The sequence below is a fragment of the Pezoporus flaviventris genome, unplaced genomic scaffold, assembly GCF_033815535.1.
Source record: "Pezoporus flaviventris isolate CSIRO_AGI_PZ_B2104156 unplaced genomic scaffold, CSIRO_AGI_Pfla_v1 ptg000012l, whole genome shotgun sequence".
Lineage (NCBI taxonomy): Eukaryota > Metazoa > Chordata > Aves > Psittaciformes > Psittacidae > Pezoporus > Pezoporus flaviventris.
Genome location: NW_026892560.1, coordinates 1,240,085 through 1,255,000, shown reverse-complemented (window position 1 = coordinate 1,255,000; position 14,916 = coordinate 1,240,085). Strand labels below are relative to the sequence as shown.

General features: G+C 68.7%; 2 protein-coding genes across 2 annotated transcripts in view; one reads left to right on the top strand and one right to left on the bottom strand.

Moving 5' to 3' along the window:
• The window catches only part of RTN4RL2 (reticulon 4 receptor like 2), a 4,765-nt gene extending 956 nt beyond the window's left edge, over positions 1–3,809 (bottom strand). Inside the window, exons 1-2 of the mRNA XM_061451018.1 lie at positions 3,607–3,809; positions 557–1,038 (exon numbers count right to left, since the gene is read on the bottom strand). Of these exons, the coding sequence (XP_061307002.1) occupies positions 557–1,038; positions 3,607–3,640 (516 nt within the window). The 5' untranslated portion in view covers positions 3,641–3,809. The remainder of the gene's footprint in view (positions 1–556; positions 1,039–3,606) is intronic.
• Positions 3,810–8,267: 4,458 nt separating this feature from the next.
• On the top strand, positions 8,268–14,726 carry SLC43A3 (solute carrier family 43 member 3). Its single transcript, XM_061451025.1, is given in 15 exon segments — positions 8,268–8,428; positions 9,052–9,259; positions 9,761–9,890; positions 10,344–10,390; positions 10,463–10,539; positions 10,630–10,722; positions 10,962–11,101; positions 12,564–12,670; positions 12,966–13,127; positions 13,224–13,337; positions 13,423–13,556; positions 13,853–13,976; positions 14,373–14,540; positions 14,543–14,647; positions 14,650–14,726. Coding segments are annotated over 15 exon segments (1,779 nt in total). The 5' UTR covers positions 8,268–8,320; the 3' UTR covers positions 14,712–14,726.
• The last annotated feature ends 190 nt before the right edge of the window (positions 14,727–14,916 follow it).

Sequence of the window (14,916 nt, the reverse complement as noted above, 5' to 3'; positions counted from 1 at the left end):
ACAAGGGGTTGGTATCGGGGGTGTGCAGCCCCACAGGCCCTGCCCCACATCGCTCAATGGGGGGAGCACCCAGGGTGTCCCACAGAGCCCTGCCCCATGTCCTTGTCCTGCAGGCATCACTCTGCCCCATGGCCATCACCTTGTCTGTGTCTCTGCTTCATGAGCACCACCCAACAAGCCAACTCCATGAGCATCACCCACTGCCCTCTCCCATGTCCATACTCCATGGCGTCACCCATAATGCTGTCCTGCCTCCCTGCTCCATGGACATCACCCGGCATCTTGTCCCACAACTCATCTCCATGAGCATCACTCTTCCCTGTATCCCTACTCCATTAGTACCACTCATCATCCTGTCCTGTGCCCATACTCCACAGTGTCAGCCATCACCCTGCCCTGTGGGCATCACTCCACCCCGTGTCCCTGCTCTGTGGGTGACACCCATCACCTTGACCCGTGGGTCTCCCACATCCCAAAGTCATCACCCACCCCCCCGCTCCCCTGCCCCACAGGCACCCCACAGCCGCACTGGGGCAGCCCCAGGGCCGTGGCGGACCTGGAGGTAGAGCAGCCCATTCTCCTGCAGGTAGAGGTACTGGAGGCTGTGGAGGCCACGGAAGATGGCGCTGGGCAGGGTGGCCAGCTGGCACCGGTAGAGGTGCAGCGCCTGCAGGCGCCGGAGGCCGTGGAAGGTGTCGGGGGCCAGGACGCGGAGGTGCGGGTTGTCACCCAGGTCGAGCTCCTCCAGGGCGGGCAGGTGGCGGAAGGTGCCCGGCTGGATGGAGGAGATGTTGTTGGAGTAGAGCCAGAGGGTGACGGTGCTGGGCCCGAAGGTGCCCGCCCGCAGCGCCCCGATGACGTTGTTCTGCAGGAAGAGGCGGCGGGCGCCGGGCGGGAGCCCCGCGGGCACCGAGGAGAAGTTGTTGGCCTGGCAGCTGACGGTGGGCGGCGAGACGTAGCACGTGCAGAGAGCGGGGCAGGCGGGCGCCCCGCCGGGCACCCACACCAGCGCCAGCAGCAGGGCCGCCAGGCGCCCGCCTGAGGGCACAGTGGGGCGTCAGCACGGGGTCAGCGCGCGGCAACGCCGCCCCCCGCGGCCCCCCTGCACCCCCCTGCCCAAGGGAGCAGCGCCCCATAGGGAGCCCTAGGAATGTGCCCACCCCCATGGCCATGGAGCCCCACAGTATTGTGCCCACCCCTATGGCCATGGAGCCCTGCAGGATCATGCCCGCCCTCATGGCCATGAAGCCCCACAGGATCGTGCCCACCCCTATGGCCATGGAGCCCTGCAGGGTCGTGCCCACCCTCATGGCCATGAAGCCCCACGGGATCGTGCCCGCCCTCATGGCCATGGAGCTAATGGAGAGCTCCTCAGCCATGACCACCCCGCAGGGCTGGACACCCATAGGACCTCCCCAGGGCCATGCCCACCCTCAAGGCCATGGAGCCCATGGAGAACACCTAGGCCATGACTGCACCATAGGGCTGGAAGCCCCATGGAGGCCCCCAGCACTGTGCCATCCATAAAGCCGTGGAGAGCTCCAGGTCTACAATGACTCTGTAGGGCTGGACACCCATAGGAGACCCCAAGGGCCATGCCCACCCATAAGGCCATGGAGTCCATGGAAAACCCCAAGGTCATTACCACCCATGGGGCCATGCAGCCCCAGGAGGCCCCAAGCCCATGCCTACCCCATCAGGCCATGCCCATCCTGCACATCCATGCCCACCTCAAAGCACTGAGTACCCCTAGAAGCACCCCCCAGGCCCACACCAGCCCCACAGAGCTGTGTTCCCCAATGCCTCCCACCAAGAGCCATCCTACCCCATAGTACCATGGCCCCAGGAGCCGGCAGGGCCACACTTCCCCCCAGGAGCCCTACAAGGCCATGCCCACCCTATCACTCTGTGCCCATCCTGCAGGACCATCCAGGCTAGGCACCCCAAAACCACCCCCCTCATTTACTTCTGCCCCCCTGGGACCTCTCTGGGGCCACACCTGCTACCCACAGCTACACTCCCATGGGACCCCCAAGGCTCCTTGGCCACCCCACGGGGCCAGGGACCCCCATGTCTGTGTTCACCCCCTGGGACCTCATTCCCATGGGACCATCCCCACCCGATGGAGCTACCCCTCTGCCCCCATCAGGACCATCCCCATTCCATGGGACCATGAACCCCATGGGACCGACCCCCCCGACCCCCCCTCAACCGGACAAAGGGGGGGGGGGGTGTGGGGTGTCCACGTGCCCGCGTGCCGCGGCCACGTGCGGGGAGGGGCACGCGTGGGCGCGCGGGCTGACGCTCTCGCCATTGACACGAGCAGCAGCCGCCGCTTCATCCCCCCCCCCCCCCATCCCGTCCAACACTCCCCCCCCCCCCCCTTTCCTTTCCATATCCATCCATTCCCCCTCGGGGCTGCAACCCGAGAGCTTCATCCATAATTCAACCCCGGGCGCCTGGCCCCATGCCCGGGATGCGGGGATGGTCTCGGTAACGGGGGAGGGGAGAGGGGGGTGGCCCCCTCCGGTGCACCGGAGGTGCACCGGAGGGTGGCCACCCCCCTCTCCCCTCCCCCTATTGCGCTATGGGGAGGGGGGGGGCACCCACCCACCCACCCACAGAGGCATCTGCTCAGCCCCGTACCGCCGTGCGCCCCCCACCCGCGTCCCATCTGTCACTCCCCCGTCGCCGCGGGCTGACTCAGTGGGGAGCTGAAGTCACCGGCTCCCGGTGCACCCCCCCTTCCATACACACACCCCACACCCCCCACCCCCCGAAGTCCTGCTATGGAACCACTGCGCAGCCCCGGGGTACCCCATGGAACCCGCGGTGCACACCCGGGTGAGGTGTGGGGCACGCGCTGACCGCGATTGGGTGGCTCGGAGTGGTTTCGAGCACCCCAAGTAGGGATGGGGGGGGGTTGGGGTGCGCTGTGGGTCCAGCGGCATCCTCACACTGAGCTGCATTGTGGGTCTAGAGGGAGACACAGCCCAGGGTGGGGGAGCTTGAGGTGGCATCGACCACCCCCTGGGGTACCCGCACTCGGAGCTGGGGGGCCTGGGCATCGAGCACCCCATGTGGCACCCACAGCCCAAGATGGGGGTCCGGGGGTGGCACCGGGTAGGTCGTGGAGTGCCTGCACCCCGGGATGGGGGTCCCGTGATGGATCCGACACCCTGTGAGTCGCGGGGCACCCGCACCCTGGAGAAGGGCTCTTGGGGTGGCATCAAGCTCCCCGTGGCTCATGGGGCACCTCCAGGTCGGGCTGGGCTGGCACCAGGCACCCGTGGGGGGCAGGGCACCCACACTCCCGGATTGGGGTCCCGGGCTGGCATCGAGCGCTCCGTGGGTCGTGGGGAACCCCCACGCCGGGCTCCGAGCCCCGGAGGTGCTCGGTGCCGCCGTGGGTCACGGGGGGGGTGGGGTAACCCCGCACCGGCCTCACCCCGCACCCCCCGGGGCACCCGCACCCCGCGCTACCGCGGGCGCCCCGGCAAAAGAGCCCGGAGCGCCCCGAGCCGGGACCGCGCTCCGCGGGGCGGCTCCCCCCGCCCTGCCGGGGGTCAACGGACGCGCGTGGGCCCCCGCCGCCCCCACGCCTACCTTGGGGCAGGTCCCGAGCCGTGGGGGGCCGCATGGCGGGGCCGCCGCTCAGGCGCTGCCCGCTGCCCCGGGGCTCATGGCCGCTGCCGGGGGGGCCGCTCGCCCCGGCCGCCGCCCCGGGGCATGGCACGGGTGGGCTGCGGGCACGGGTGGGCTCGGCTCTGCGCTCGGCTCTGCCCGTGGCTCCGGTGGGGCTGAGCCCTGCCCCGCGCCGCGCCTTATCCCGGGGCGGCCGCGCTCCGCCCCCCGCCGCCGGCCCCGCCGATTAACCCTTGCGGGGCCGGCTTGCCACGCGTGGGGGGGGACACACAGGGGGGCCCGGGGAGGCGAGGCGGGGCTCGGAGGGGGAGGCCGCTGGTCGGGACCCACTGCGGGGGGGGGGGGGGGCGTGACCCGCGGTGAGGACGCCGCTGTCTGTGGCTGCGCCCCCGCCCGTGTCGTGGGGCTGCCGTGGGGTGCGGGGGGGGGCTGCGGTCGTGGGGCTCGCGGGCCGTGCTCCTGCACCCCCGTGAGCTCGGGACCCCCCGCATGGGGCTGCCCTCGGTGGGTGCCGCGGCGGGGGGCGCGCACGGCGCTCGGGGGGTCCCGGCCCGCACCCACGCAGGACCCGGCGCTGTCCTTGGTGCTGCCGCCGGCGCTGTCCTTGGTGCCGAACGCGCCGCTCCCACCCGGGACAGCGGCACCCCCCGCGCGGGGCGGTGCGGTTTGTGCCCCGCACTGAGGCCCACATGGGGTGCGAGGGGGGGCACACGCGTGTCCGCGCCAGGCTGCGGCGCACGAGCTGGCACCGGCGCGTGTTTGCGGCGCCGGCTCCGGCGTGTGAAATGCCACAATCTGCCGCGGCCGCCACGCGTGGGCCGCGCGCGGGAGGCGCGGGGCTGACTCAGGGGCTGCCATCCGGTACCGCCCCGCCGGTGCCACTGGTTCCCCCCACAGCCCGGGGGGGCTCGGTCCGACTCCATGGGGACATGGGGATGGGGTGAGCAGGGGTGGGCAGTGGAGGGAGGGAGGGAGGGAGGGATGGATGGATGGATGGATGGATGAGCACAGGATAGCTGAGAGCAGAACAGAGGGACAAGACAGGTGGAGGACAACAGGATAGGACAGAGGGACAGGCAGATAGGTGGAAGGCAACTGGATAAAGGGCCAGAGAGGTGAAGGACAGCTTGAGAGGATGGACGGATGGGGGGATGCACAGATGGAGGACAACAGGAAAGTACAGAGGGTTGGACGAGTGGAGGGAGGGCAGGTGAAGGCAGGAGGGCCAGCAGGGCATGGGCAGGGCAAGCAGAGGGTGGTGGAAGAGACAGACACTGAATGGGAGCGAGGGTGAATGGAGCTGAGGTTGGGGACAGATGTGTCCGGGAGGGGGACAGATGGACGGGTCTCAGGCAGATGGATGAGTGACAGACGGTTATATGGGTGACAGACAGATGGACAGGTGATGGACATATGGATGGGTGACACACAGATGGATGGGTGACGGACAGACTGGTGGGTGATGGACAGACAGATGGGCTGGAGGGTGGGGATAGGATGGGCGGTTGCAAACACTGGTGGATGGACGGGCGGAAGGATGAGGTGGTGGGAAGATAGACAGACAGTCAGACAGACAGACGGATGGATGGAAGAGCGGACTTGACGTGGGCAGCCAAGAAGAAGGTGGTGGGAGGGACAGGGGAGTGCTCAAGGTGAGGTGGAGGCAGGTGTGCATGGGGACAGCCCCAGCAGTGGCACAAGGTGTCGCAGGGGTGGCCTAAGGTGGCCCAAGGTGACCTAATGATGGCACGGGCTGTTCCATGGTGGTCTAAGGTGGCCCACGGGTGACCTGAAGCGACCCAAGGTGACACAGGTGTGGCCCAGGTGACCAAAGGTGACCCAAGGGTGACCCAAGGTGGCCCAACATGAACCAGGGGGGGCTTAAGGTGGCCTAAGGGTGGCCCTGGGCTGGTCCATACTGGCCCAAGGGTGGTCGAGGGTGACCCAAGAGTGAACTAAGGTGGCTCAAGGTCTCCCAGGGTGACCTAAGGGTGACTGAAGGTGACCCAGGGGTGGCCCTGAGGTGACCCCGCTGGAGGGCACCTCAGGGACATCAGCAAGAAGGGGGGGTCCGGGGGGGTGCGGCGCTGACGCGGCGGGGAGGGGGCACGCGGGGAGGGGCCTCACCCGGGACATGACCCGGCCCCACGCGGTGCCCCGGGGCCGTTCCACCGGGGCCGCCTCCCGCGTCCGTCCCCCCGCACTCCTGCAACGCCGCACCGGGGGCGGGGCCGGGCAGGGCCGCTCCGCCCGCCGCCGAGGGGCGGGCAGCACCGGCGGCACCGGCGGCACCGGGAGCACGCGCGGGGCAGCGCCAGTTCCTCCCCGCCGCGCCGGGCCGCGCGCCGAGGGTGAGTAACGGACGGAGCGGGGGGGGGGGGTGGCGGGAGGAGCCGAGCGGAGCGCGGGAACCGCGTGGGCCCGGCTAGGGCCGGTTCCGGGGGCCTGGGGAGAGCGGCTGCGGGGCTGCGGGGGGGGGGGGGGGCTGTGGGGCCGGGGCCGCGGGGCTGGGTCGGGGCCGTGGGGCACGGCTATGCCCGGGGGGCCCCTCCGGACCCCGCCACCACGTGCTCTCCGTCCCAGTTCCGTAAGGCCTCTCAGGGCTCTGGTTGCTGCCCCCCAGGGCTGCTTCCCCCTTCCGTGCGCGGGCGAAGGCAGGGGCCCGCCCGCCCGCCTGTCCCCTCGCCCCACTCCGCTGCCCCCAGCCCTGCCCAGTGGGGCACGGCCCCCTCCAGGGCACCCCACCCCCCACCCCCCCCACGGGAGGGCAGCGGCGTGGGCAGGGTCCGCAGGGTACCCGCAGCCCAGCCCCAGAGCAGCCCCTGGAGAAGCCACGCTCCCGCAGGCGGGGACCCGCCGGTCCCTGCAGGACGGAACCGGCCTCGGCCACAATTAATGATTAAAACGAAGGAGGTCGGAGCCAGCCCCGGGACACGGCGCGGGAGGGGCGCCCTTTTGTCCCCATCTGACCCCAGTCACTCTTCGGGGTGCCCTGGGGGACACGGCAGGGCCAGCACAGCTGGGAGGGGCTGGGGGCACCAGTGCCAGGGCTCCGGATCCTCTGGTCCCTTGTGGGGGTGTTACCAGTATGGGGGGGGGGTGTCAGTACTATGTCCAGGAGAGACCAGTAGGGCTTGGGAATATCAGTATGGTCAGGAGACACCAGTACGGCTCGGGGACACCGGTATGGTTTGAGATAACCAGCATGGTTTGGGGTAACGGGTATGTCGGGGCTGCCATCATGGCTTTGGTGGCCAATGACGCAGTGGGTGCAGAGGGGTCCCCGGCAATGCCCCACTGCCGCCCCGCTGTCCCCGCTGAGCTCTTGCCCCCCCGGGCCCGGCACCATCTGCCCGGGGCTGGTTAATCTTTAGCCGCCGCCGGCGCTGTAATGAGGCCTCATTAGCGGCCATTACACCAGACCGGCCACCGACGGGACCCCGGGACACCGGCACCGCTCTCGGTGGGGGGCTCTGGGCGGGTGAGTGGGGCTGGGGCCAGGCCGGGGACGTGGCCTTGCCACCGGCCACAGCGGTGACACCAAGGGACGGCAGGTCCCAGCCACGTGAGGGGGTTGGCTGGTTTTGACCGGGTGTCTCCATGAGGGCGAAGGGTCCCCGGGCAGCGTTGGGGTGCCTGGTGGGTGACCTGGTGTCCTCAGGGGACGTGTCACCGTCCCCAGCACTGTGCCAGGGTCCCTGGGGGCATGACTGGGTCCCCGGCGGTGGCACAAGGTCCCGGAGATGCCAAGCAGGGGTCTCCAAGGGACATGCTGGGGTCCCCACGGGCCGCGCTGGGGTCCTCAAGGCCTGTACCGGGTCCCTAAGCGCTGTGCCAGGGTCCCCAAGGGCTGTGCTGTGTCCCCAGGGGCTGTGCTGTGTCCCCAAGGGCTGTGCCGGGGTCCCCAAGGGCTGTGCTGTGTCCCCAGGGGCTGTGCCGGGGTCCCCAAGGGCTGTGCTGTGTCCCCAGGGCTGTGCTGTGTCCCCAGGGTCTGTGCTGTGTCCCCAGGGGCTGTGCCGGGGTCCCCAAGGGCTGTGCTGTGTCCCCAAGGGCTGTGCCGGGGTCCCCAAGGGCTGTGCTGTGTCCCCAGGGGCTGTGCTGTGTCCCCAAGGGCTGTGCTGCGTCCCCAGGGGCTGTGCCGGGGTCCCCAAGGGCTGTGCTGTGTCCCCAGGGCTTTGCTGTGTCCCCAGGGGCTGTGCTGTGTCCCCAGGGCTGTGCTGTGTCCCCAAGGGCTGTGCTGTGTCCCCAGGGGCTGTGCTGTGTCCCCAAGGGCTGTGCTGTGTCCCCAGGGCTGTGCTGTGTCCCCAAGGGCTGTGCTGTGTCCCCAGGGGCTGTGCCGGGGCCCCAAGGGGTGGTTCCCTGTCCCGGGGGCAGTGCCAGCGCCGGGCACAGTGCCCGTGTGCTCAGGGCTGTGCCAGGGCCCCCGCTGGGACACGCCGGGTTCCCAGGGGCTGTGCCAGCTCCGGGGGGTGCCGGTGTCCCGGGGGGTGCGGTGCTGGCGGTGCTCACACCAGGGTGTGCGGCGGCACCGCGCCACGGTCCCGCGGCCGTGCCAGGGGAGGTGGCCGGTCCCTGGGACGGGCTGGTGCCGGCAGATAGGGCGGCCGCGGGGGGGTCCCCGTGCGGCGGGAGGGGACCGAGCCGCTATCGGGGCCCGGCAGCCCCGGCGGGGGCCATGGGTGCTCCCAGCAGATTAGTGGGGTCTGTGCCGGTGCGGGCGTGCGGTGTGGGTCTGAGCTCGGCGGCGGCGACCGTGACAGCGGGAAGGCCTGGCCTTCTGCAGGTGGGTGGGGGGTACAGGGGGGTTCCAGGCCATGTGCATGCATGTGCATGTGTGTGAGCCCGTGTACATGCGTGTGCATCTGTGTGAGCCCATGTACACACCTGTGCAAAGTCCCGGTGCCAAGCAGGGTCCTTGCCCGTGTTGTGGCATGCTGGGGACCAGTGCCAGCCGCCGGTGGCCAGGACATGGGGCATTGCTGGGACCACGGTGGCCTTTGCCCACTGGCCACGTGCCCAGGTGCTGAGGGTGTCATGGTGTGGGTGTCCCGGTGTGTGTGCTGGTGACCAGTGGGGGTGCCAGGTGTCACGGTGTGGGTGCTGTCACAGTGTGGTGCCAGCTGTCATGGTGCCAGTGCCAGTGCCCCGGTGTGGGTACTGGTGACCCGGTGTGGGTGCTGGTGACCCAGTGTGGGTGCCGGTGACCCGGTGTGGGTGCCAGTGACCCGGTGTGGGTGCCGGTGACCCAGTGTGGGTGCCGGTGACCCGGTGTGGGTGCCAGTGACCCAGTGTGGGTGCCAGTGACCCGGTGTGGGTGCTGGTGACCTTTACGTGTGCTGGGTGCCACGGTGTGGGTGCTGGGTGTTACAGCGCAGGTACCAGTGACCGGTGTGTGTGTGCCTGCAGGCGCGGCAGGGCCGCGGTGCCGGCGCCATGGCGGGGGGCAGCGCGGGGCTGCCCAAGCGCCTGGGGACGCTGCTCTCGGGGCTGCTGGAGTGCGGCGCCTTCTGCGGCCTCATCTTCGGCTGGGCCTCCCTCGTCTTCGTCCTCAAGGACCTGCAGTACTTCAAGGAGTGGTGCCAGCCCACCGGCCCCAACGGCACCGAGCAGCTCGGTATGGCCCCAGCGGTGAACTGCTGGGGTGCTTGTGTCCTGGGGTGCTCGTGTCCCGGGTGCCACGTGTCCCTGATGCACTGTGGTGCCCCAGGTTCTCACTGTCCTAATCCCTGGGTCCCCACTCTCCCATGTCCTGCGGTGCCGTGTCCCCATATCCCTGCTGTCCTCCTGTGTGTGCTGGGTGTCACGCACATGTTTCCCCATGGTCCCCATGCCTGTGTCCCCACTGTCCCAAATCTCATGTCCCATTCACTGTCCTGATGCCCCATGGTGCCTCATGTCCCTGCTATCCCTATGCCCTGCAGTAGTCTGTGTCCCAACTATCCCAGTGCCCGTGTCCCCACTGTCCTGATGTCCTGCAGTGCCCCATGCCCACATTGTGCCCATTGCCTGGGCTGTCCCATGTCCCCATGGCTGTGTCCCCACTGTCCGTATGCCCTGGGGTGCCCTGTGTCCCTGTGTCCCCGTGTCCCTGTCCCTGCTGACGGCCGCCCCGCAGACTGCAGCCGCCAGGATGAGCAGTTCTCCCTGGTCTTCACCATCGGCTCCTTCATGAACAACTTCATGACCTTCCCCATGGGCTTCATCTTTGACCGCTTCGGCACCACCGTTGCTCGCCTCATTGCCATGTGAGTGGGGGGCAGTGCCGGGTCACCCCTGGGTGCTGGGGGGGTGTGTGAACGGGTGTTGTGAGGGTGCTGGGGCTGTTATCAAGTGTGGGTGTTATCGGAGAGGGCAGGCGGGGTGGGGGAGTCAGGGCCCTGCCTGTGCGGGGGGACCCATGGTGGGGGGAGCCCCCATGTGAGCCCAGGGGGACCCACACTGTCCAATGGTGCTGATGTTGGGGTACAGCCCATTCTGGCACCTGCCCCCCAATGCCATAAATTGTCCCCTGTGTGTCCCCCACACCCCCATTGCCCCCAGCCCTTTGTATGCCCTCAGGTCTCCCTGATGTCCCCAGGGCTCCCCCGGTGTCCCCAGGAGCATTCATGGGATATTGGGGTGCTGGGTGGGATGGGGTGTGGGGGTGCCACCCTCCCCAGGACCCTGCCCCAGTTGTCACCACTGTCCTCACCCTGCAGCTCCCTCTATACCTGCGGGACCCTGCTCGTTGCCTTCTCCACCCCAGGTGAGACCCCGTGGGCTTTGGGGGGGACCTGTTGGGGACCCCCCTTGTGCCCGCTGACCCCTGTGTCTCCAGGGCTGTCGGTGCTGCTCTTCCCTGCCATGTCCATGCTGTCGGTGGGTGGCATCCTCCTCATCCTCACCAACATGCAGGTGAGCTCCCAGCACCCTGACCCCCAGTCAGTGGCCGGGACACCCGGTGCTGGGGGATCCTGATGGCACAGGAGGGTCTCTCCATGCCAGGTGGGCAATCTCTTTGGGAAGTACCGCTCCATCATCATCACCCTCTACAATGGGGCCTTCGACTCCTCATCTGCCATCTTCCTCATCATCAAGGTGGGCACAGCGGGGTGCTGGGTGTCCCCAGGGGCCCAGCCCCTGCACAGGCACCGTGAGGAGGGCTGAGGACAGAGATGGTGACAGTTGGGCCACCACTGGGGACATGGCCGGGGCCACCATTGAGCCACTGCTGGGGCCATCATGAGGACACAGTGGGGCTATACAGGACTGTGGCCCCAGGGTGGGACAATGGCGGGTGGCCGACCAGCCTGTCCTGTCCCCGTCCCCGTCCGTAGGTGCTGTATGGGCATGGGCTGTCCCTGCGGACCATGTTCCTCTTCATGGCAGCCTGCAGCGCCTGGCACCTGCTGCGCACCCTCTTCCTCATGCCCCGCACCCGAATCCCCTACCCGCTGCCCCCCGCCTATAACTACGGGTAGGGAAGGCCTTGCCTCTGCCCCATGGGGCAGCAGCACCCATCCCGTGGTGGGGGGGGGTGGTGGTGGTGGCGGGTCTATGGGTGACGGTGATGGGTCCCATCCTGTGGTGGGTCCTGTCTTGTGATGGGTGGTGGTAGGCCCCATACTGGATGGTTGGTGTTCCCACCCCACGGGGGGTGGGTCAAATCCTGTGGTGGGTGGTGATGGGTCCCATTGGTATCCAATGGTGGTTCCCATCCCAGGAGTGGTGGGTCCTGTCTTGTGATGGGTGGTGGTGGTCCCCATACTGGATGGTTGGTGTTCCCACCCCACAGGTGGTGGGCCTCATCCTGTGGTGGGTGGTGATGGGTCCAATCGGTATCCAATGGTGGTTCCCATCCCATGGGTTTGGGTCCCATCCTGTGGTGGGTGGTGATGGGTCCAATTGGTATCCAATGGTGGTTCCCATCCCAGGGGTGGTGGGTCCTGTCTTGTGATGGGTGGTGGTGGGTCCTGTCTTGTGATGGGTGGTGGTGGGTCCCATCCTGTGGTGGGTGGTGACGGGTCCCATTGCTCATTGGTATCCAATGGTAGTTCCCATCCCATGGGTTGTGGGTCCTGTCTTGTGATGGGTGGTGGTGGGTCCTGTGTTGTGATCGGTGGTGCTGGGTCCCATCCTGTGGTGGGTGGTGGTGGGTCCCATTGGTATTCAATGGTGGTTCCCACCCCATGGGTGGTGGGTCCTGTCTTGTGATGGGTGGTGGTGGGTCCCATCCTGAAATGGGTGGTGAGGGGTCCCATTGGTATTCAATGGTGGTTCCCATCCCAGGTGTGGTGGGTCCTGTCTTGTGATGGGTGGTGGTGGGCCCCATACTGGATGGTTGGTGTTCCCCCCCCATGGGTTGTGGGTCCCATCCTGTGGTGGGTGGTGATGGGTCCCATTGCTCATTGGTATCCAGTGGTGTTTCCCATCCCATGGGTGGTGGGTCCTGTCTCATGATGGGTGGTGGTGGGTCTCATCCTGAGATGGGTGGTGAGGGATCCCATTGGTATTCAGTGGTGGTTCCCATCCCATGGGTTTGGGTCCCATCCTGTGGTGGGTGGTGATGACTCCCACTGGTACCCAATGGTGGCCCTGTCCCGTGCGGGTTGGTCCTTCCCGTGCTGTGCTGGGCGGTGGTCCCTGTTGCTGGTGCCTTGGCTGCATTGCTGGTGCCATGGCTGCGGTGCTGGTGCCATGGCAGCCGTGCTGGTGCCATGGCTGCCGTGCTCGTGCCTTGGCTGCGGTGCCGGTGCCATGGCAGTGGTGCTGGTGCCTTGGCTGCCGTGCTGGTGCCATGGCTGCCGTGCTCGTGCCTTGGCTGCCGTGCTGGTGCCATGGCTGCCGTGCTCGTGCCTTGGCTGCGGTGCTGGTGCCATGGCTGCGGTGCTGGTGCCATGGCTGCGGTGCTGGTGCCATGGCTGCCGTGCTGGTCCCAGGCTGCGCTGCCCGGGCCGGTCTCGCTCCTACCGCACCTACGAGGAGAAGCGGCCGCCGGGGGAGGCGGGGCCCGAGGAGACGCCGCTGGAGCCGGTAGCGCCCCGAGGTGAGGGGCGGGGCTGGGGCGGGGGGGGGGGGGGCGTGACCATGTGCGCGACCACACAGGGGGTGCTGGTTATGTAAATGAGGCGGGCGGGGTTGTGCAGATAGCGGAGGCGTGGCCTCAGGCCGTGGATGGGTGTGGCGGGATGGGTGGGCGGTGCTACTCAGATAAAGGAAGTGTAGGCGTGGCCACACCTACGCGTGCGGGGTGGGCGGGGCCAAGGGCTGCGGGGGGCGGGGCCTGCCGGCGCGCACGTGCCCGTGTCTCACACTCCCGCCCCCCCCCCCCCCCCCCGCAGGCTCCGCCGTCCCCCCCGCGGTGCCGTTCGCGGCGTGCGCGCGCTCGGCGCGGTTCGCGTGGCACGTGGCGTGGCTGTCGGCGCTGCAGCTGCGGCACTACCTCTTCATCGGCACCCTCAACCCGGGGCTGCAGCGCCTGGCGCGCGGCGACGCCGGCCTCGGTACGTGCGGGCGCGGGGGGACGGGGACGACACTCGGGAGCGCGCCCGGCCCGCGCTGACGCTGTCCCCGTGTCCCCCCCGTCCCCCCCGCCGCAGTGAGCACCTACACCAACGCCTTCGCCTTCACCCAGCTCTGCGGGGTGCTCTGCGCGCCCTGGAACGGACTCATCCTCGACCGGCACAAGCGCGGCAAGGCCCCGCACCCCGACGGTAACCGCCCCCGTCCCGGCGCTGCCACCCCCTCCCCCCCCCCGTGTCCCCGGTTAGGCCGAGCCCTGACGCCGCGGTCCCGCAGGAGCCCTGGGGGCGCTGGCTGACCTGCAGGCGTCGGTGCTGTCGCTGGTGGTGACCGTGGTGCTGGGCCTGCTCTTCTCCATCGCCGCGGCCGTGCCCGTGCTGCCCGTCCAGTTCGGCACCTTCGTGCTGCAGGTGCTCAGCCGCTCCTTCCTCTACGGCGGCAACGCCGCCTTCCTCGCCATCGCGTGAGTGCGGGCACCAGCGGCGCATGGGCACCAAGGGTGGGGGGGGGCAGCATGGGTGGCGGCAGGGGACAGGGTAGGGGTGGCAGGGGAGAGGGTGATGGGGTCACTGGGATGATGGGGAATAGTGGCAGGGTTGGAGGGGTGGCAGGGGACAGAGTGTTGGGGTCACCGTGGGGGTGGTGGGGCCAGGGTGGGGGTGTCAGGGTGCCGTGGTTCACGGTGACACGGCGCGTGGCGGCGCAGGTTCCCCCCGCAGCACTTCGGGAAGCTCTATGGCCTGGCCATGGCGCTGTCGGCGCTGGTGGCACTGCTGCAGTACCCCTGCGTGGCGCTGGTGCAGGGGCCACTTCAAGGGGACCCCTTCTACGTGAGTGGCTGCCCGGGAGGGGTGGGGGTCCTGCCCCATAGGGAGGTGGAGTTCCTGTCTCATGGGGAATGGGTCTTGCCTCATTGAGGGGTGGGGGTCCTGCCCCATAGAGAGACAGGGGTCCTGTCTCATGGGGAATGGGTCTTGCCCCATAGGGAGATGGGGGTCCTGTCTCATGGGGAATGGGTCTTGCCCCAGAGGGAGATGGGGGTCCTGTCATGGGGAATGGGTCTTGCCCCATGGAGGGGTGGGGGGCTGCCCCTTGGGTGGGTCCTGCCCCACAGGGAATGGGGGTCCTGCACCAAGCACTGGGGACCAGGGGGGGTCTGTGAGGCTGGCCCAGGGCACCCCTAGGGTAGGGTGAGCACCCCTGACCCTGCACCCTGACCCGCACAGGTGAACCTGGGGCTCATTGCCGTGGTGCTCCTGGCCTTCGTCAGCCCCGTGGTGGTGGCCCGCGAGTGCCGGCACCAAGCCAAGGAGCTGGGGGCTGCCGGCACCCCCCTGGCAGCAGCCCCCGGCACCGAGACCCCAGACGAGGCGACCCACTGAGCCCCGCACCCCAAAACCCTGTTTTCTATTGGACTTGGGGGAGCTCTGCCCCAGGCTGGGGTGCATTTGGGGGGGAATAAATATCGACGACCCCTCTGCTCACTGGGCAGCACCTCCCACTCCTGGGGCTTCTCCAGTGTCTGCTATGGGGTTGGGCATTCGCTGCCCCCAGACCCCTCATGACCCCTCCCCAGCACAGCTTCGAGACTGGGTGCAGTGTGCCAAAGGTTTATTGGGGTAGGGGGTGCAGCCCCCGGTGTGGGGCTGGGGGAGCAGGGGGGTGCTGGGGTCACTGGGGGGCTCAACACTCTTCCAGGGGGCTCAGCCCTGGCACCCAGCAGCACCCATTGACCCAGGAAGTAGCCCCAGCCCTCCCGGCCACCCTGGG